The following is a 22,407-nucleotide window of genomic DNA, read 5'->3' as shown; positions in this document are numbered from 1 at the left end:
GAGATACCAGAGTTCCATTTGCTTCAAAGTGAGAATTCACCTTTGGTATGAGTTCCTCAGGGCTCAAGGGACATGCATGCATTCATCCTTGGAAATCTCATATGTCTTTGAAGTGTGGGAGTAAAAACAAAGTGGCTGGTGAAAACCAGTCCTTACATGGGGAGATTTTGCAAAGCCTGTGAGGCAGTTGTGCTAAACACTGTGCCATAAATTAAGGCATCAAAAAATATTATGCTTTTAATACAGTGCTTATTTGATTCCAAGATGCTATCAGTTCCCTAATGCCCTCTAGATACTGCATATGGATACTTCTTTATGACACAATAAAAACACCAATAACAGTGTGCATTTCTGGCAAACCCCCTGGCCCTGCCATTAAAGATGTACAGAGCCATTCTGCTAGTCCTTTCTATTAAACTTCATACAGAGTTGATGCCTAGAAATTCTTTTCTGTAAAGCAGATCAGAGTACCTAGAGAAGTGCTTTCCAGACGTTTTACATGGCTACCCCCCCATGCCCCAGGGTTTTTGAAATTTCTGCTTGACATCTCATCTTAATAGACCTGTGCATTTACATATAAGGCATGTTTTAAATGGGGAGTAGGAAAAAAGACGTGTTTACATTTACAAATACATTTTAATGAAAGGTTTTCTACAGTTAGTAACTCACATATGGGTCATGAGTTTTATAAATGTCTTTGATGTTGTAGGGACATCAGACATAATGCCTGTGGGCCAGATCTTTAAAGCAGCCCACTTCATCAGTATTCAAAACATTACATGCAGCCTTCAATAACTGTTAGATTTCTCCAAGATCCTCTTCAATTTGTGTTTCATATATAGATCATGTCTGTATATAATTTAGCTGAATGGCATTAAAATGCATCTCTAGTGCCTGCTTGCATTTCTGTGCACTGCACAGCACATTGCAACTACAAACCTGGACTGAGAATGGTAACTGGAAACTCGTAATGACCCAACAAGAAAAACTGAAAAGAATTTAATATTCCATACTGCCATAAAGAACTTAGCTTGAACTTGGCTTAAGAGTGTCATTTGGCAATCAGTATATCAACCATATTTGCTGAGCCAGACAAATTCTGCTCAATACACTGGATGCAGAAATGGTGAAGCAGCAATGTTCTGCACCAAATCTGTCTGATAGAATCCAGGAAATCTTATACTGCAGGAATCATGGCTGGCTAGTTGAACTAGAGGGAGGTTTTTCTAGTTAGTGCTTGTTGCTGCACCAGTGTAGTGATGGTAAGGGAAGCCATGGGAAGATATAAGGATGGCTAGAGGAGAAATAGAAAAAGAGAAGAGAAGAGAGTCTAGTGCAAGTCCTTTAGGAACTTCTGTAAAGAGATGAAACAGGAATTATAACAATGGCAGAGTTACTGTAGTTGCCATTGCAGGAAGCTGAGGTCTGTGCTAATTTATGGGAGATATATGTTGTTATGTGGCCACTTGTTTGTAATCTGTAATTCCCTGCATTTGTGTAGTTAGTGTTAAGTTCGCAAACAGGTTGAAATTGTTTTATATGAATTCACTTTGTATGCAGGGGCCAGTGTTTCAAATTATGCCACCTAAGGCAAGGTAGATATTTTTCCACCCCCTTTTTCCTTCCCATACAGAATACCCTTATTACACTGTATGAAATGATACACTTAATCCACATACAATGCATATTGCGATTCAGGCATCATTGTAACAACACACAAAATAATAAATAAAAGTATATCTTATTATTTGAAAATATTAAACAGATTGCTTTCAAACAATAAAACACACAAAACAGGCATAAAAAAACATTTAAAATATTTACATTTGCCATTGCTTCTGTTTCACCCTTCAAAAATATTTTTATTTAGTTTTGCAGTTGCTCACTTGACTGTGACATGAAGCTCATGAAGTGTTTCACTCATCCTGCACGGTCCTCTTTGTCAGCAATTCCAGACGTCAATCTGCATGTTAAAAAGGCACCTGCTCTTTGTAACTAAACTTGTGTATTTCAAACTAAAGAGGCTTTTAACAAACATTGTACACAATACTAACATGTTAATAATACTCCAGAAATTAACAAAATGTTACAAAAAGACATAATCAATTATAAAAGATAAGACACAGCAGAAATGAACAGTTGGGGCACCAGCCAACGATGCCTCTATATTATGAAAAATAATTTGGTGAAACACAAGCAAATAGAATTTGTCTTTCCAGATGGGAGTCCATGTATTAGATTACTTTTTTCAGTAGGTGGTGGCCTTTATATGTGCTCTGTCCCAGAAGGGGTGGTGCTTGGTTGGAAGTGGGTGTGTCCTCCCTCAGTTGTCCTTGACCTTTGGATCCTCTTGTCTGCACATAAAAGTGAAGAATGTGTACAAGTAAATGACAATGCGCTCTCACATCCCAGGGTGGTATCACATTCGATGTACAAGCTCTGAGACTCCCTACTACTCACACGTGTGTGACACAGTATGATATGTGACAATCAGGAACATGCCAATATGATGCATTGACATGACTGTAGGTTCAAAATGCACATGCACTGTTTTGATTATCCAAAGTTTGTGCTTGTGTTAGCTAAATTTGAAACTTAGAAATAAAAATAATATACCTCACAATTTTTAAAGGCAATATATAAATAAGGATCTGGATGTTTATGCTGTAGCATACACATGACACCCTTACCAAAGTGCCGCCTGAGATGATTGCCTTGTCACCTCAGCCCATGCTCCATCCTTGGTGTATCCAGTTCAGTAAAGTGAATGAACTGAACAGTCATCCTATCCAAGGTGTGTCCTGTCTTGAGTCCAGATCAACAGGGATAGGCTCCAACATCCTGCAAACTTAAGCTGGAGAAAAGTGTGGATGGATAAGTAGAACTAAATCTCAAGCTGCAGAAGGGTGGAAGTCATATTACAATACCAAACTCTGAAAAGCTCAAATGCTGTTTACCAACAATTTGCTAGGTTACATTAAGTTTGACAGCTTTGGGGCACAGTTACCATTCAAAACCTGTGACTAAGTGTGAAGATTTTCAAAACAAATAAAACAATATGATTTATTGTCTCATATAAGTGCAAACATGAAACCCTTATTTGTGGAATAATATGCTGTTCACACATCTTTTGTTGAGTTAAAAGAATCAATGTAAATAAAATGTAATACATGTTCCATAGGGATCTGATGGCAGAGTCTTCACAATTGCAATTAGCGCTCAGTTCTGCGGGGCACACAACTGTGCACACTGCTGTCACTTCATTTATAACCATTCTTGCATTTCTTACTTATTAAATTGATGGAATAGACTGAAATATTCATGCTTAGTGTCTCAGAACCTAATTATGAACAAAAGCAGAACTTTAAACAGGATATGTTGGAAAACAAGCCATTATCAAAGATGTACATAAAACAATGTCAGCAGGAGCTCAAGCCTTGTGCAAAGTCACTCAAGTAAATAATTTATATTGACAGGGTCTTATAATTTGGTCTCATTATTACTAAGGTATTAGATTATAAGCCATACAATTTTTTATTATTGCAGAGAAAACAGGGTGGACCATACTGCTGTAATATATACTGGAAGCTTACGAGAGGATAATATGAACTGATAGCAGGAAAGAACATAATTTCCAAAATAGTTTAAATAAGGTATCACAGGGGGAATAATCATTTGGTATTTAGGACATGGAGTGCAGGATTGTCCTAAAAACACAGAAAACAAAAGGTTATGCTACTGTGGCAGTGGAGCCCTATGGTGCTCAGTTTGCACCACTAGCGCTGAGAGTCACCATGTGTCTCGCTGGGTGTATTATGATGTACAGAAAAGATCACATGCAAATTTCTGTAACCACTAAGGGATGTTCTTGTAATGTCTGCAAATGCCACACCATACAAAAGGGAAGGTGTTTAATATAAGGAATAACTAAAAGAGTATCACAATAACTAGTGTTGCAGCTTCTCTAGGCTTTTCTGCTTTTATTCCAGCGCATAACTATCAATTGGGTTGCTTTGTCCACTTACACATTAATTTTCTACTCAAAATGTCCCTTCAACCTCCAGTCTTTCTCTCTCTGTCTCCCAAATTTATCCTTTCTTTCTTCTTCCTCTTGATGGCTTGCCAGATCCTCGCTCCAGACTCTCAAGTAAGAAGGTCCCTACACTTGATCCAGGGACACTAGGCTAGAGATCTTTTTACTAGCACTTGATATCCCTGCACCATGAACCTCCCGCTATCTTAACATTGTGTATTAGGCATAGCAAGGTCTAATAAATTCCTTTTGAGAGTGTGTGACTTCTAGTGTCCCAGGAAAGTATTTTGTACTTCCTTGTCACTATTGGTGCCCCTTTCTTCTATTTAGGCAGGGTAACATAGAATTAACATAGAAAGGGCCCAGTTTCCTCTGTAATGTGTCTCAGTTTTGTTCCTGACATGTAGTATCCTGCTATTATCCTGTGCATTACACCACTTTTTAAATTGTAGAACACATTTTTGGGACCACATCTTCACAGTACTGCGGTGGGCTGGCACCCTGCCCGGGCTTTGTTTCCTGCCTTGCGCCCTGTGTTGGCTCCAGCAGACCCCCGTGACCCTGTAGTTAGGATATAGCAGGTTGGATGATGCGTGGATGGATGGATCTTCACAGCAGTATAGTGCTTTTGGTTTTCATATTGAGAGAAGTAATGTCTGTCTTCAATCTTTAGGGTTATCTTTGAATCTCCATCAGTATTCAGGCATAAATCATGCTTAAAAACACACCCATTCTTTCTTGTTGCTGTTTATTCTCAATTCTGAATCTTCTGCAGTGTCAACTCTTACCGTATTCTCCCTAAATTTATGTTGACTAGTGCAAGTTCAAATGTTTCTTTCCTTGTAATCTATCAGTTATTGAATTGTCATGAATTTTGCTTTATTATGTCCAATATGGATGTGGGGGTAAGTATTCTATAAACAAAGAAAAACCGTAATTCACTGCTACAAATGAATCTTATAATTGACATATTTATTTCAACAAGCTTGATGAAACTGGCTTTACCAGTTTTCTTCAGCCAAGTAAAATGATAAAGCAGACATTGAAAATGCAGGAAGTTAGTTTACACATAATTTCAATATACAGTATACCAATCAGTACACAGATAAATGGTAAGTCCTAATGTCATACCTATATATTTGATACAATCTAAAGGACCCAAAATACTCAATATGTTAAAAGTCTTTGACATGCCCAATTTATCTCCAAAGAAAAGCTTCTTATCTGTAAAGTCTTAAAAAAATAAAATATATTCAATTACAATTGTCTCATCGTTCCTTTTATTAATTGTTTAGAACACGAGAAAGACACACCCAGAATATTTCACACAGAAATATTAAAACACACAAGGATACATTTTTGTCTTCTGCTATAATGGACTGGTGCCCTTTCCAAAGCTATTTCTTGCTATAACTTCTATACTGCAGAGAGCTCCATCATCCCAAGCCAACTTTAGAATGTTCTTTTATATCTAGTTTATTGTATTTCTTGAAATGGCACTCTAAATTACTTTGTGATGGTCAGCTGTTGGGAGCATCTACTGTAAACTAAGCAAGGATCGCTTGATTTATTGATTGATTTCAGAACAAGGAAAAATCATAGACAGTACTACTAGTAGATATCTACTAAGAAAACAGGGAACAGACTATGAGCAATAGATAGATAGATAGATAGATAGATAGATACTTTATTAATCCCAAGGCGAAATTCAGTACAGCAGAGCAAAATAGAAATAAATAGAAAGCAAATGTGTCCTAATGGTTGAATATAAAATAATGAAGAGATAATGCTGAACCCAGCTGTAGAAGACATCATAAAAACTAAAAAAATATTTTTACATATATGCAGGTGGAAATCTATCATTCCCTGTGTGTACTCAGGGACCCATTACAGTACAGGGACCTTTTTACCAAATCTCCTCTCCCGCTTGATGACAGGACGGAATAATAAAAGGCCAACGAAGAACACCCAACCTGCTTAATGAAACAATGGAGTATCCGTGCACTAAAATGATCAAGGGGGACTCCCCCACTGCTCGATGAAGTGATCAACTATCTGCTAGCCTAAATGACTGGTTGACAGGGTGATGAAGAATCAATTGTTGAAGCAAAATCAAAAGTGAGAAATATTGTACTTCATTAAAAGAACGGCCATCCACGTGCTGTGCTGTTAAATGTAAAATTAAATTTCTGTTAAAGAGCTAAGTCTTTGTTTTCAATTTTTTGTAAAAATGGATCTATCTGTATGGAATGATTATAATCAGTAAAATTTAAAATAAAAGGAAGGAATAAAAAGAGATAAGTCAATCTGGCCTTGTGTATATATAACACATTGTATATAAAATATATATATTGTACATAAAATATTACAACATTAATATTAAAGGTGATTTTGTTTTGCCAAGCCACATATATGCAAAAGAAAAGTTAGGAAGAGTGTGGCACTATACTGTAGTTAGGTTGCCTCTCATTTCCAGGTCTCTGGCTTTATTTCATAGCCTCATCACTGTCTACGTTCAAAACTGAATGTTCTGCCCATGTTCAAGGGGGTGTTCACACAAATTCCCATTTCTTCTTATTTTCGGAAGAGTTTAAGTTAATTTGTGAGTCTAAACTTACTAAATATGTGTGTTTGCACGGGGGGTGTGGCCCATGGTGGATTTTCATCATATTCTGGACCCTGTAGGCTGGGATAGGCCCTAGCCTCCTGTGCCCCTGTAATATGTTGGTTCAAAAGTGGGATGGAGTGACGTTTGAAAATTGTACCTCCATAGAAACAGTTACCTTTTTGTTGTTGAATGAGTTTTTGCAAGTTGGAGATCTGTTTTATCATTCTTCTGGATCAAGAAATTGTTCTGTGACAAAATCCATCAAGTTGTTTCCTGTAAAAATATTTTTTAATTAACAGAATAACAGCTTCTTATTTTATTCTTTATTTATTACAGAATATTTTTATTTCTTTTCTTTTTCCTCATTAAAAAGCACTTCTTGAAGTCCCAATGCTTTGCTCCATTGTATCTGGCACCTTAACATCCAAAACATTTTTTTGGTTTTAAATAAAAATTGTAAAACTGAACCATGCATATCAAACATTTCTTTCTGTTCACATTGACTAGGTGCTTGTGTGGAATTCAGCACAAAAAACAAAACCTCAAACTGGACAATTCCTGCCAATGCCACTTCACCTGAGATTGAATTCTGGGAGTAAGTACTGATCATCGGCTTTCATTTTTATTTTAGTCTTTCTGATACCAAAAATCAGCAATTAAACTAGCTGGACTGCTGCCCGCTGACAACTGTACAACCATGAAAATGTGCAAAATGATGTAAAGGAAGAAATTCTTTCTTACAAGTCTAAACTACATGCAGGACATCACCACTCTGTGGTGCCAAGATAAACAAGAATGTATTAAAATAGAGAACTTCATTTTATTTAATAGAAAACACAGATTAGTTTACCTGCTGCACCCCTTACCCATGTTTCCACTAACCTACACATTGCCCAGTTTTTGCTAACATTCAAGTGTGAGTTTCCTGGGCAGGGTGGGCAAAGCTGGGCAAAAAAACAACACATCTATTACAGTATGTTGTGTTCCATGAAATGAGGGAATGGAAGCAGGTTAACAATATGAATTCTGGTCAAGTCGGCAACTGGAGGAGTATTCTGCAGCATTTTAAAATCATGAGGCAGTAGTGTTCTTGACCTGTTTCTCTTAAAAATCAGTAAAAGGCAAACAAACTTCAAGCATTTGCATTATGTCTTCAAAATGAAACCTGGCAAACATATGCCCCATATAGTTAATGTTTGTTTGCTGACATGAAGGACTTATAATACTAGTTAACACTTGTCACATCAAACTCATGTGTCATCAAATATATGAATATGAATATGTGTAAATGTTTATATTATTCGGCCTATTTTACCAATGTGTCTGTGCTTGTCAGAGAATTAATAACACCTTCAATTTTCTTTGTCCTTTAGAAATCGTGTGCTGCGGATTTCTTCTGGCATTGAACACATTGGCAAGTTACAGTGGGACCTGACACTTTGCTTGTTTCTGGCCTGGGTTGTCTGCTATTTCTGTATCTGGAAAGGAGTCAAATCAACAGGGAAGGTGAGACTCGGTATCCAAACTATTGAACACACCAGGTGCTTTCTAGATCACAAGACTAGAGAATAAATCATTAACATGTTTTGTAATATTTAGAAGAAAACTCTAATCATTGTCTTCCGACACCAATACTGACCCATACTGCTATAGGCACTAGGCCACAGAATGGTTTAATCTATGGTCTCTGATTTATAGTATAGCACTGGGAGCAGTTCTCCTAAATTATATCTGAGAAAAGAAGGATGAGGAAGGCTTGTTGAAATCATGCTAAAGCTTTCATCTTTATGGAGGATTTCAGCTGGTGTTATAAAAAGAGGGACGGATGCTGAAGGGCAATTGAGCCAGCTACTAGAAAGGTGACTTGAAGTTCTCCTTGTAAAGAGAGAAATAGCAAAAAGAAACATTAAGGAGGGGACACTAAAGGTGTCATCACCTGCAGACCACTAGGGAACACATTTAAGTGAATGCACATGACACAACATAACTGGGGAGTATGCATGTCACAGCTTTAAAAAAGCCAGCATATGATTAATGCACAATAGGAAGAAAAAGTTATGTGAAGCCTTTTGGAATGACCTAGTATTCAACATTAACAGCTCACAACATGTGGTTTGACCTTCATCTGTATTGCAAGTGTAGACAAAAACAACATGCTTATACCAATAACACAAAGTATTACAATCTTTCATGTCTTTATTGGACACACCTATCAAACATTCACATTTTGCTGTGGAAAAGCAAGTGAACCCTTGGATTTGATAACTGGTTGAACCTCCTTTGGTAGCAATAGCCTATAACAAGTACTTCTTGTAGCTGTAGATGAGACCTGTGCAACGTTCTGGAGGAATTTACAGACCTGTTGTAGCTCAGTCATATTCTTAGGATGACTGGTGTGAATGGTTTTCTTGAGGTCATTCCACAATACCTCACTAGGTTAAGGTCTGGTTTTTGAAGACATTCTGTAGTAGATTTACTTCAGTGTTTATAGTCATTGTCTTGTTGCATCATCAGACTTCTACTGACTTTCAGCCAGCCTAACATTGTCCTGTTGGAACTCTTGATAAAATTTGAAATTCATTTTCGACTTGATAATGGCAAGTTGTCAAAGTCTTGGGTTATCAAAGTAGCTCCAAATGATGTTGTTGTCGCCACTGTACTTCACTGTTGGGATGATGTTTTTATGTTGGTATAATGTGTTCTTTTTATGCCATATGTGCTGATGTATATTCTTTCTTAGAAGCTTCTTCAGTCCATAAAACATTTCTTCAGTAGTATAGTGGAGTATCAAGATGGTCTTTGGTAAACTTCATCCTTGGATTGAGGTGTTTTTGGAGACCAGTGACTTCTTCCTCTGTGTTTCTTGGGTATGTTATACTTACAAACAGAGATGTTAATCTGTTTTAATGATTGTTCAAGACTTTTGTTGTTGCCCTTGGGTTCTTTTTTACGTCACTGAGGATTCTATGTTGTGCCTTTTGAGGTACCCACTTCTAGGAAAAGCAGCCACAGTACTAACTTGTCTCCATTTATACACAATTTGTCTAAATGTGGACTAATGAATATGTAACCTCTTTGAAATGGCTTTATAATACGTTGTAATCTTTAATTCTGTGCAAGCCCTGATCGTGAAATTTTACTGATTTTGAGATTTGATTGATATTTATGCCAAGTGGGATGGGGGACTGAATTGGAAACAACAGCTGCAGCAAACCGGCAAAAAAGCCATACTTTTAGGAAGTTTAATAAGTCATGGAGTAAACTATGTGTGTTCTTGTTTGGAGGTGGGGAAGGAAGTGCACCTCGTGATAGGATGGTTAACGTTGACTTCTCCATTGGTTAGAAGAACAAAGTCCCACCCTTGCCTTGCTGCTTTTACTCTCAAATAATTTTGGCGGTAATACCATGCAGAACATTGCCTAGAATCACATGACCACAAAACACTTGCCAAGTGCATCACTCATGCTCATATTGGAACTCACACTTGTAAAATGCTCTCCAAATGTAATTCACGTTTACAAAATGTGTGCTACTCGGATATGGACTTTTGGCAGTAACTAACTCTATATCACCGTGCAATGGGCTGTCACTGTGTCCAGTGATCCTTCCTGCCTACACATTGTGTTTACTAAGATAGACCCCAGCTGCCTCCTGCTCTGGATAAGCAGATGTAGAGGATGCCTTGAGCAATATTGTAATTTAACCAGCCCATAACTCTCACTTACATGTTATCAATCCTTAAAAGAGTTAGAGAATTACTCTGTTCAATTTCAGTAACAGGTTAGTTAACTGTTTCAGATTTAGCTTGAAAGAAATTATTTGAGCTTCTTTTACACGCCTGAAAGACACTCCTGTCGGCAAAACAGATTGTTAGGATAGTCAGTACAATAGTAATTGAAATAGTAGTGTGCATGGCTTCAGCTTATGCTCGCTTGTACAAACAACAGTATGTAAGTCTGAGCAAATATCCATCACACATGACATGCAGACCTGTTGCAAAAAAAAAAAAATGTGATCTGTCTCTTTGATGAAGCAAATCAATGACAGAATTCACTCAAACCTTCAAGTCAGTAAATTAAGCTACACTTGAAAATTATCCTATTCGTGCTTTTTCTAACTTCTCAAAATAAGTGTTTATTTTTGCCACAATTAAAATATGGAGTCAAACAAACTTCAAAACACAATGTTTTCTGTCATTTAAATGTCATTAATAGTACTTGTGTCCTTTTGCATAATGATTACTGGCTTATAAGTCACCTTAGATCTCCTAGAGCTGTCCTATTGGAGTTGTGGGCTGAATTGGAGCCAACAGTGCAGAGATCATAACACAGAAATCACGTGATCCTTGTTCTATTACGGGTTTAGAACATGGATGTATGGATGGATTTACAGCTGGATGTACATATGGATGGATAGTTGGATGCACCGACAGTAGAATGTGACTGACATGTCACTGAAATTCTGAATGAAACAAGATTTTTCTGTTTGCTTCATCGTGCTGCTGCCTGGAGTCACTAAAATGCTATAATAAAAGACAAAAAAAAGACTATAAATAGTTGGGGCACCAGCCAGTGATTCCAGTGTAATTGTTGACAAAATAACAAAAGCAATTTGAATGTGAGACCAAGGCCAGACTAAAGAAAGATGGTGGTGGAGGTGGCTATAAAGCAGGAGGGGAGGAAGAGGTGGGCCAGTGTGACCAAAAACGAAGTGATATCACAGGTCTTTGGGCTGTCAGTCTTCTGGTCTGTTGGTAGAGGAAGAGGAGGCATTAAAAGACAGCACTGACTATTTCGATGACCTCAGAAGGTTTCTCCCACAACACCAAAAATGTATGAATAAAACCTGAAAAGTCATAACTTTATGCCAATTTCCACAGCAAGTTTATGCTTTATAAATGCCAACTTTTGCATAAGAAATGGCTTATGTATGTTTCCGAGTGTATGCAAGTTTGTACGTGAGGCCTCAGATTTGCCATTTGTCTTGCTCTTGGCCTAGGGATTCACATACCTTTTTCAACCTGCAATGTGAATGTTTGAATGATATATTCATTATGTACAAGAACAATACAATAATCTGTTCATCAATAACTAAATCAGACTGTATTTGTACATTACTGATTCTTAGATGAAGTTCAGACCAAATTTCAAGACAAATGTATATATAAATATGTTTTTTTTCCAAAGGCTGGCTCCATTTGTCAAGATAGACCACTGGAATCCTCCAAACCTCACTAAGACTAGCAGCTCTTCTCTACTGCATTTCAATACTGACTTTCCCTGAAATTCTCTGTGCACTGTATTCGTCTCACCCACTCTCTAAAGTTTATTCATATTATATACTCCTACATTTGTATTGTGTAACTTTATCATGTATTGAAAGTTCTTTCATGTTATGTTTTTATGTTGTAATATTCTCTTTATTGTAAAACAACTTATGATGAAGTCCATGAAGAGTGCTGAAGAGGTTAAGATGTTTATTGGAATCATAGTGACTTGATAAGGTTTCATATTAGCCAGCAGCCATACAATATGCACTTCAGGAGTGGTCATCCACCTGCAGCTAAGCATGTTTGGGCCCAGCCAGTACTCGGATAGGATACCAACCAGGAAGAACCTTGGGTTGCTGCTGAAAGAGGTGTTGGTGAGGCCAGCAGGGAGTGCTTACCCTATTTTCTGTGTGTGGATCCCAGTGTAGTTCCAGGGACCCTGTTCTGTGAAAATGGTGCCATCCTTTGGATGAGACATGAAACTGGTGTACTGAATCTCTGTGGTCACTGAAGTTCCCTTCCCTAGGTATCTTTTGAAAAGAGTAGGGTATATCCTGAAGTCCTTCCTAAATTGCCCATCATGGCCTGCTCTTTCTGACCCCTAATAATCCCCTGTCTCTAATTGTCTGACTGTTTCTCACCCCTTCACCACCAAATAGCTAATGGTGGTGAGTGAATTGGTGCAAAATGGCTGCCGTCTCATCTCGCAGGTGAATGTTGTACATTAGCGTGTGGTTGAACTAGTTCCCCACTCACTATGTAAAGCACTTTGAGTAGTGAAAAAAGCACATTATAAATGTAAACAATTATTATTATTTTTTTTACTATACATAAATCAAAGAATCAGAATGTATTGAAAACTCCTTCATACCTTTCTCATTCTATAGGTAGTTTATTTCACTGCTACATTTCCTTACATTATGCTTCTGGTGCTGTTGATCCGAGGCGTGACTCTACCCGGTGCAGCAGAAGGAATCAAGTTTTACCTTTATCCAGACATAAGTCGACTCGCAGATCCCCAGGTAAGAAGATACCACATCACTTTAACAAGATAAGAGATAAAACAGTACACTACTGTGCAGCTAAATCATTTGTTTTCTGTGCATAGACGCATTAAACCAATCCTGAAATATTTATCTAGCTAAATATTCTGGGCCAAATCGTCAGACGCATTGTTTTGCAGTTGTTCACTATGCTGATTTAGTATTAAATCACAGGCATACAGCAATAAAATGCACATCCCTGGTTTTTACTTCGTGTACCATCATTTGAGGCTGAATCCATTCACTGCTCCATTGCAGCAATGGGACAAGAAGCTAGCTGGTAATGTTGATGTTAATAATGTTTATTCACGTGGGACTGATAAACACTTTGTACTCAAAAATGGGAACTGATCTTTTTGATAACGGCATCCATCGGAGCTACAGCTTGCAAATAGGATCTATCAATGCTGTGTGTGGGTTCAAAAGAGTCAAATTAAATGTGAAATTGTGTAAATGAATACAGGGTTATCGATTCATGGCTAGAATCGCCTATAGAAATGGCAAACCCCATGGGTAAATTAACCTTCCTCATTAAAATTTTTTTTTTTTCCTATCTGAGCTATACCCTGATTTAAACCAGAAAAGACATTTCATGGGCAAAGATTACCTAAAACTGATTTTCATCACCTTTTCACATAATAACAGTAAAAAGATGACATAGATTCATATGCATCACCAGTGAGGTGCACAGTAGCTCAGTAAGTAGAAATAATCACATCTACACAAATGCAAACCAAATGTGTTTTCATTAGCTAGCATTCAAGATGTTAGATTCATATTCACATATCAACATATAATTAATGGTTAGGTGGACTTCATTTTAATTAAACTGTCAGTGTCAAATTGTGTGTCTTAAATAACAACAAAGTTCAAATCATCTTTGTATCTTTCATATCAACTGTGACAGATAGGGGGCGCTATCGCTCCCTTGAACCCCTGTCCACGACTCCAGACACCAGGTAAAAGTCCAATAAGTGACTTTATTAATCTTCCACAGCACCCTCTCCTCCACAATACTCATAAACAATACAATAATAAACAATAATCACAATAATCCAATCCTCCACTCCCAGACGAGTTGCCCTCCTACCACCCAGCTCAGCTCACTGTCTGGGAGCTCCCATAGTCCTTTTATAGTACCCGACCCGGAAATGTTTCCCAATCCCCAGTCCACGTGACTCTTCCACTTCCGGGTCAGGTACAAGTAATTTTCTTTTCACCCCGGAAGCTCGTCGCTCTTCCTCTGACGCACTTCCGGGTTATAGGGCATAAATACATTTTCGGTCCTCCTTGCAGCTTCCTCTTGCGGCCCCTGTGGTATCCAGCAGGGTCTTGTATAAAAACTACATAGTCTATGACTCCCAGCTGGTCTTCGGGGCACCTCCATACTGTAGGGAGGGCTCCATCTGGCGGCCTGTGGGTATTGGCCGGGATGACAAGCCAGCCAAAGATCACACAACAAACATGGATTACACAGGGTGGTGCACAGAAAAATAGCCTTGTACATTGAGAGACCCGGCCTGGTTTTAGAAGTAGCAAACATAGTCAGATGAAGCTACCATTTGGTAGGCACTATTACAGTATTTATGTATGTGCTGGAGGGAAGACATGTCATATTCTTTGGAACAGCATAATTCAGTTGTGGGCCTCTATGTTTGTATGGACTCTTTCAGGTTGATACATGAGGGATCCATGGAAAAATATCCCATTGCAAGAGCTCCTGTGAAATGCACAACTCAGCAATAAGTGAAAAGGTGGCATACTACTGATTCTGTGAACAATGTACTATAAACAAGTGACTCTTCCATCTGTACTTCAGAAGTTGTTGCCAACATTGTGGATGATATGGAAAGAAGCTTTCATAGGTTGATATGGCAATTATCACAACAGATAGCTTTGTTGTGAAGGCAATGTCAGTGATTATTCCATGATTTGTGGGCTACTATTTCATACACTAGCTATTTGATAGACAGATAGTGTGACAGATGTAATGGATGGACTGGCATACAGACTGCTCCGGATGAGTTCTCTTAGTTGGCCGGGTAGCCATCTTGGACATACAACATAGGTGGATGGTGCATCCCAGCCACTATCCTATTCCCTTTCCTGGTCAGGAGGAAGATATAATATAAGTACAGCAGGACAGTTCTGACAACTGCTGTTCCCATCCCCAGTATGATTGGTGGCAGTGCTAATCTGGCATGTCACCAATTTGGACACTTGTAAAGCTACATGGGAATTGTATGTCTGATGGACATCCCTTTTGTGTTCTTCGGGTGCTGCTCGGGGGCACTTCTGTGAAATGACTCCCTTGTTTTATGGCAGTTATGCCTGAACCAGAAAGTGCTTTCTGGGTGCAATTTAGCACCAGAAGTACTTTCAGGTCCAGCATTAAAAAATAGCCACTCTACCTTACTCAGGGCATTTGGGGTTGGAAGAGAAAGAGAGGAGAAAAGAAAAGAAAGAGGATTGTTTATTGTTAAATCAGGAGGAAATCTGAAGGTATTTTGTTAAATAATAGTATTCAAACTGGGAACTCATGTCTGTGCAGTTATGTCTGGGTTTGGGACCCTGAGATGCCCCCTACAGGCCACAAAAGATAGACAAGACAGAATAGACAGATAAAAAGCTAGAGAGATATATGGTGGCCACGCACACAGCAAGAGGCATCGTCTTAGTTTTAACAGCAACAGCAGAAAATGTAGTCAGGTGAAGCTTTTCAAGTTTAGTTTAGTTTTGTTAGTTCTGGTATCTGTGTGCATGCTTGACAGAAGACATGCTGAGTTCACTAGAAGAACACATTTCAATTCTGGAGCAGAATACAGTATTTGAACAGGTTCCGTCAAGCTGGCACTGAGAAATTCTTGGAACAATATCTCATTGTGAGCGCTTCTGTGAAATGCACAATTCAGCAAGTGGTGTATTGCTGGGTTTGTGAATAATACAATGAAACCAAAAAGTCCCTCTATGGGTACCACAGAAACAGAGCATGGAACAAGTCCTAACAAGTGGACAAGGTGGCTATTACAGGTGTGTCACATAGGTCATTTTAGCTTGTACTCTATGATTGGCAGGCTACATTTTCTGGCACCACCCAGTATTGAAAGCAATGGAGCAGATGTAATGTTTTATTTACAGGTAAGAAATGTATCAAGGTTTACATTACTAACGCAATATCATAATATGGCTTCAAGTCTCTTTATTAGCTTGACTCGCAAATAACTTCCTAGGAGCCAGACAGTAGTTGAGAACTGTGAATATATAGGCCTCGGATTCTCAAGCAGCTGTTTAACTTTATTTTCTGCTGAAATTCTGGTGATTGGTAAACTTGCTGCAAAATTAATGCTGAGTTTTTTGACACCTAATTCCGTATGTTGTCAGACAAACGTTGACTTACAACAGCCTACTTACAAATTTAAATAAAACAAAAAGAAAGCTACCTAAACAAATTTAAGAATCTATTTTTAGTTAAAAAAAGTTAAAAAAATCACAGAACAGTGTTCAAATGCCCATCACTCACACCAACATAGGGAAGAATTGTAACAAGAAGGAACAAATTAGCTGTCAAAAACTTACTTTAAAATGCTTGAAAATGAAATGTACTCAGAAAGAATGGTTGATTGCTGAAATTCAGGAGATGGCTGTGCATACTGGGATTGTACTGAGAGGGTGCAGTTCAATTAGCTACTGACAAACTCCTTCAAAACATCCCTGAGCTGTGTTTATTGCAAAAGAAAATTGTATTCTGAAAAGCAGATTTATATTCAGTATCCATAGGTATTAAAACAGGCACAGCCCCGGTGAGCAGGCTTTGTGCTTTGCCTGAAAGTTCCAGTTTGGGTCCCTCCTCAGCAGAGTTCCTTTATGTATTACAACCAGACATAAATTTATCTGGGCTGCATTATAAAAAATTCATTATGATGAGTACTGCATCATATCGAATTAACAAGCTGAAAAAGAAGGCAGGCTCAGCAATTGAATGCACTCTCAAACTGCTGGAAGTAGTAGCAAAGGAAAGAATGAAGACACAACTGATGGCCATTATAAACAATGCTGCACAGCCCCTCTTTGACATGCTAAGTACCTCCAGTGTATTATTTGACAGAAGTGTTTCAAGAGAAGCTGCTAGGGCTCCTTCATACCTACAGCATTACACCTGCATAATGCCTCACTGTGATGGGGACTGCCCTTTTTATCTTAGAAGTTTTTTTAAAATTTAATTTTTATTTTTTTTCTTCAAGTCATTCCAGAGTGTATTTGAGAGGAGTGTGATGCTTATTATGATAATATTAATTATATATTGATATTCTGTAAAAAGCAAAATTTCACTCATGATCAAATAAAGTACTATCTATCTATCTATCTATCTATCTATCTATCTATCTATCTATCTATCTATCTATCTATCTATCTATCTATCTATCTATAATTAGGTCCATAAATATTTGGACAGAGGCAACTTTTTTTTAATTTTGGTTCTGTACATTACCACAATGAATTTTAAATGAAACAACTCAGATGCAAACATTCAGCTTCAATTCAGTTGGTTGAACAAAAAGATTGCATAAAAATGTGAGGCAACTAAAGCATTTTTTTAACACAATCCCTTCATTTCAGGGGCTCAAAAGTAATTGGACAATTGACCCAAAGGCTATTTCATGGGCAGGTGTAGGCAAGTCTGTCATTATGTCATTATCAATTAAGCAGATAAAAGGCCTGGAGTTGATTTGAGGTGTGGTGCTTGCATGTCAAAGATTTTGCTGTGAACAGACAACATGCGGTCAAAGGAGCTCTCCATGCAGGTGAAAGAAGCCATCCTTAAGCTGCGAAAACAGAAAATACAATATGCTACATTGCTACAATATTATAAGTGGCAAAATCTACAGTTTGGTACATCCAGAGAAAGAAAGCAAGCACTGGTGAACTTAGCAACGCAAAAAGACCTGAACGTCCATAGAAGACAACAGTGGTGGATGATCGCAGAATCATTTCAATGGTGAAGAGAAACCCCTTTACAACAGCCAACCAAGTGAACACCACTCTCCAGGGGGTAGGCGTATCGATATCCAAGTCTACCATAAAGAGAAGACTGCATGAAAGTAAACACAGAGGGTGCACTGCAAGGTGCAAGCCACTTATAAGCCTCAAGAACAGAAAGGCTAGATTGGACTTTGCTAAAGAACATCTAAAAAAGCCAGCACAGTTCTGGAAAAACATTCTTTGGACAGATGAAACCAAGATCAACCTCTACCAGAATGATGGCAAGAAAAAAGTATGGAGAAGGCGTGGAACAGCTCATTATCCAAAACATACCACATCATCTGTAAAACATGCTGGAGGCAGTGTGATGGCTTGGGCATGCATGGCTACCAGTGGCACTGGGACACTAGTGTTTATTGATGATGTGACACAGGACAGAAGCAGCTGCATGAATTCTGAGGTGTTCAGAGACATACTGTCTGCTCAAATCCAGCTAAATGCAATCAAATTGATTGGGCAGCATTTCATGATATAGATGAGCAATGACACAAAACATACAGCCAAAGCAACCCAGGAGTTTATTAAAGCAAAGAAGTGGAAAATTCTTAAATGGCCAAGTCCGTCACCTGATCTTAACCCAATTGAGCATGCATTTCACTTGTTGAAGACTAAACTTCAGACAGAAAGGCCCACAAACAAACAGCAACTGAAAGCCGCTGCAGTAAAGGCCTGGCAGAGCATTAAAAAGGAGGAAACCCAGCATCTGGTGATGTCCATGAGTTCAAGACTTCAGGCTGTCATTGGCAGCAAAGGGTTTTCAACCAAGTATTAGAAATTAACATTTTATTTCCAGTTATTTAATTTGTCCAATTACTTTTGAGCCCCTGAAATAAAGGGATTGTGTTAAAAAATACTTTAGTTGCCTCACATTTGTATGCTTTTTGTTCAACCCACTGAATTAAAGCTGAAAGTTTGCACTTCAACTGCACCTGAGTTGTTTCCTTTAAAATTCATTGTGGTAATGTACAGAACCAAAATTAGAAAAAAGTTGTCTCTGTCCAAATATTTATGGACCTAACTGTATCTGTTATACAGAGCCTGATCTATATATCTATACCCTCTAATTTTTGCTTTTTTTTGCTAAGTTCTAAATCAAAGCTGAAGCGTTCTCTAGCACATGGTGCAGTAGTGCTTCTCTTCCATCTGGGCTGGTGGGGAGATGGGGAACAGGTGGGGGGTTACAGCCATCTGCTTGTTTGAAAGGACTGGACTCTGGCCAAGTGGACAGCTCCAATTGCACCAGATTAGAAAATCATGAAACTTGCTAGCACCCCCACTAGTAGAACAGATTAGTTTTATATATAGTTTATTCCTTTAAAGAACTTGCTACAAATGTCCCCAGAAGAGACTGAATTGGCTTGCTACATCATACTCCTTTCAGCTAATAATAATATTTCAATAGATGATGTGAGAATATATGAGAGATAGTGAACTGTAGGCAGGTAGTGTGAGGTATAAAAGTAAAAGTGTAAGTCATATTATAGGAGCGAATGCCAATTTTAAAATTTCAGATTTCATCATTAATGCATTGGCCAATGAATGGCAGAGCTACATAGAAAAAGCTTGAGTAAGTAACCATCCAGTTTATGAAGCCATTCCAAGTTTGGAGATTCTATCAGTGTTAGGTTCAAAGACAGAAATCGCAATGGCCGTGGCACCAGTATGTTGAAGCACACAGCCACATTTTCCCATTAGAGTCTCTGATTAACTTAATGCGTCTTAAGTCTTTGGGATGTAAGAGGAAATCAAAGTTTCCAAAGAAAGCAACTCAGACATGCGGAAAATGTGCAAACATTACAAAAGCTGTGTAGAAACTGGCCTGCTAATTTAGTACAGGTCCATGGAATCTGAAACAGTAATGCCAACCTCTATGCCTTGGTGTGGCCCTGGTAACAAATATTAATAACAGAATCTTGTGTTTTTTGTCTGATGTCTTTAGATGGAAGTGAATAAGAAAATTATGACCTAATCTAAAAAGCAGGTAGCCTGAATCTTCAAGCAGAATAATTCCCGTGGCATTCAATACTGTTTTCATAAACTGCTCAAAAAAGATGAAAGGAACACAGGAAAACACATCAGATCTCAACAGGAAAAAAAATCCTGCTTGATATCTATAGTGATATGGACTGGGTAATGTGTTAGAAACAAAAGGATGCCACATTGTTTGATGGAAATGAAAATGATCAACCTACAGAGGGCTGAATTCAAAGACACCCCGAAAATCAAAGTGAAAAAATGATGCGGCAGGCTAGTCCATTTTGCTGAAATTTCATTGCAGCAACTCCAAATCATACTCGGTAGTTTGTATGGCCCCTACGTGCTTGTATGTATAAATCAATCAACAGAATTAACAGAAGAATTTGTAACCATCATATACTAATAGTCCTGCTGTGGGCTGGCGCCCTGCCTGGGATTGGCTCCAGCAGACCCCCGTGACCCTGTAGTTAGGATATAGCGGGATGGAAAATGACTGACTGACTGAATATACTAATAAGAATAATCACTACATTTTTTAAAGACAATTTTTGTTGAATACAGTTTTCAGGCAATCAGGGGAATACACATGCTGACCTTTATACAGTCCCATTGATGACGTATTGTGTCACCCACTTCCCTTCCTACTTAGTCAAAATGGTGGCACCCATAAGAAAATAATATTGTGCCAGAGGAGAATGTAATTAAATTTCAGCATTTTTAAAAACACTTAAAAAAAGATATAACCAATGGATTCCTTGATCTTCAAAACCTTGAGGAAAGAAGAAGGAACAGAAAGCATAAATTAAAATTGGCAGAAAAATTATGACAGATATGTCCAGCTTATGGCCATGTCAGATTTGACAATTCTGAAATAACAATCCAGAAAACAGAATCTTTAAGACAGAGCAAGGAAGTCAGCAGAACAAGAAAAATCCAAAGAAAAACATCAATACTGCAAAACTCATTACAAACGGAATGATCTCCTGAGCTGAACTTTCTCTTCCCCTGATCTAAATAGCCAGAGGGAGGGCCCAGGAGTGGTGATGTCAGAGTGGCTCCACCTTCTGGGATCTTCACCCACAAAGTGCAATGAGCTGAAGTGCAAGTAAAGTAACAGGACATCATTTCCAGTTCTAGGCCATTCATTAATTGTATACACCGCTATGGTATCCTCTCTACTAATAGTTTGCTTAAGATCTCTATAATCTGTATCACAGAGTAAGCTCAGCACTAATTTTACATTTTCTCTACCTCTATTAAGTCATTTTATGTAATACTAGTTGAAACACCCGCTGTTGCCAAGGAGGAAAATACAGGTTTTTTTTTAATTGAGAAAAACATAATTTAATAAAACACAAGTTGACATATTAATTTTTGTTTTGTGGTGTAGTAATAAGTTTTTACATGCAGAATTTCCATCCATCCATCCATTATCCAACCCGCTATATCCTAACTACAGGGTCACGGGGGTCTGCTGGAGCCAATCCCAGCCAACACAGGGCGCAAAGCAGAAACAAATCCCGGACAGGGCGCCAGGCAACCGCAGGGCACACACACCAAGCACTAGGGACAATTTAGGATCCCAATTCACCTAACCTGCACCTCTTTGACTGTGGGAGGAAACCGGAGGACCCGGAGGAAGCCCACGCAGAAATGGGGAGAACATGCAAGCTCCACACAAGGAGGACCTGGGAAGCAAACACGGGTCTCCTAACTGCGAGGCAGCAGCGCTACCCACTGTGCCACCATGACGCCCTGCAGAATTTTTAATGACAAAAAAAAAAAAAGTCAATTAAATTAATATTATTCGGTTGATTTAATTTTATTACCACTACAACATTGTTACAATAAGAATAATGCAAGATGAAAATACTGTTAACAAAAACAAATATTAAATGACAGTCAGATAATACTACGGATTTTTCATGATAAAACTGTTGGTTGCTTTTACGGAGCACACCAGAAACGTTCCGAGTGTCAACTGGATGATGAAAAATATATTTAAAAAAAACACAACTTGACAGATTAATTTCTGTTTTGTGATGTAGTAATAAATTTTTACATGCACAATTTTTGACGACGAAAAAAGTCAATTAAATTAATATTATTATTAGGTTGATTTAATATATTACCACTACAACATTGTTACAATAAGAATAGTGCAAGATGAAAATATAGTTAACAAAAACAAATATTAAATGACAAACAAATAATACTATGGATTTTTCATAATTAAACTGTTGGTTGCTTTTACAGAGTACACCAGAAACATTCCAAGCACCAACTGGATGATAACATACATGCAAGACAGCAAGATTGTTACAGTCTGTGTAGCTGCGTTTTTCCAAAGTTACCAAAGTTCAGCAGCTCTAACTCAAAAAATGGGATTCAATAAAAGCCTGACACGCAAAAATGATTCCACAGACAAAATATCTTC

General features: G+C 38.1%; 1 protein-coding gene across 1 annotated transcript in view; it reads left to right on the top strand.

Annotated features, from left to right (window-relative positions):
* Window positions 1-22,407, top strand: part of LOC120533739 (sodium- and chloride-dependent GABA transporter 2-like) — a 134,647-nt gene that overhangs the window by 43,272 nt on the left and 68,968 nt on the right. The window contains exons 5-7 of the mRNA XM_039760664.1: window positions 7,149-7,236; window positions 8,015-8,147; window positions 12,798-12,932. Coding sequence (XP_039616598.1) covers window positions 7,149-7,236; window positions 8,015-8,147; window positions 12,798-12,932 — 356 coding nt within the window. The remainder of the gene's footprint in view (window positions 1-7,148; window positions 7,237-8,014; window positions 8,148-12,797; window positions 12,933-22,407) is intronic.

This window comes from Polypterus senegalus, chromosome 8, assembly GCF_016835505.1.
Source record: "Polypterus senegalus isolate Bchr_013 chromosome 8, ASM1683550v1, whole genome shotgun sequence".
Lineage (NCBI taxonomy): Eukaryota > Metazoa > Chordata > Cladistia > Polypteriformes > Polypteridae > Polypterus > Polypterus senegalus.
Note: the sequence above shows the minus strand (reverse complement) of the source record. Positions and strands in the feature narration are given on the sequence as shown.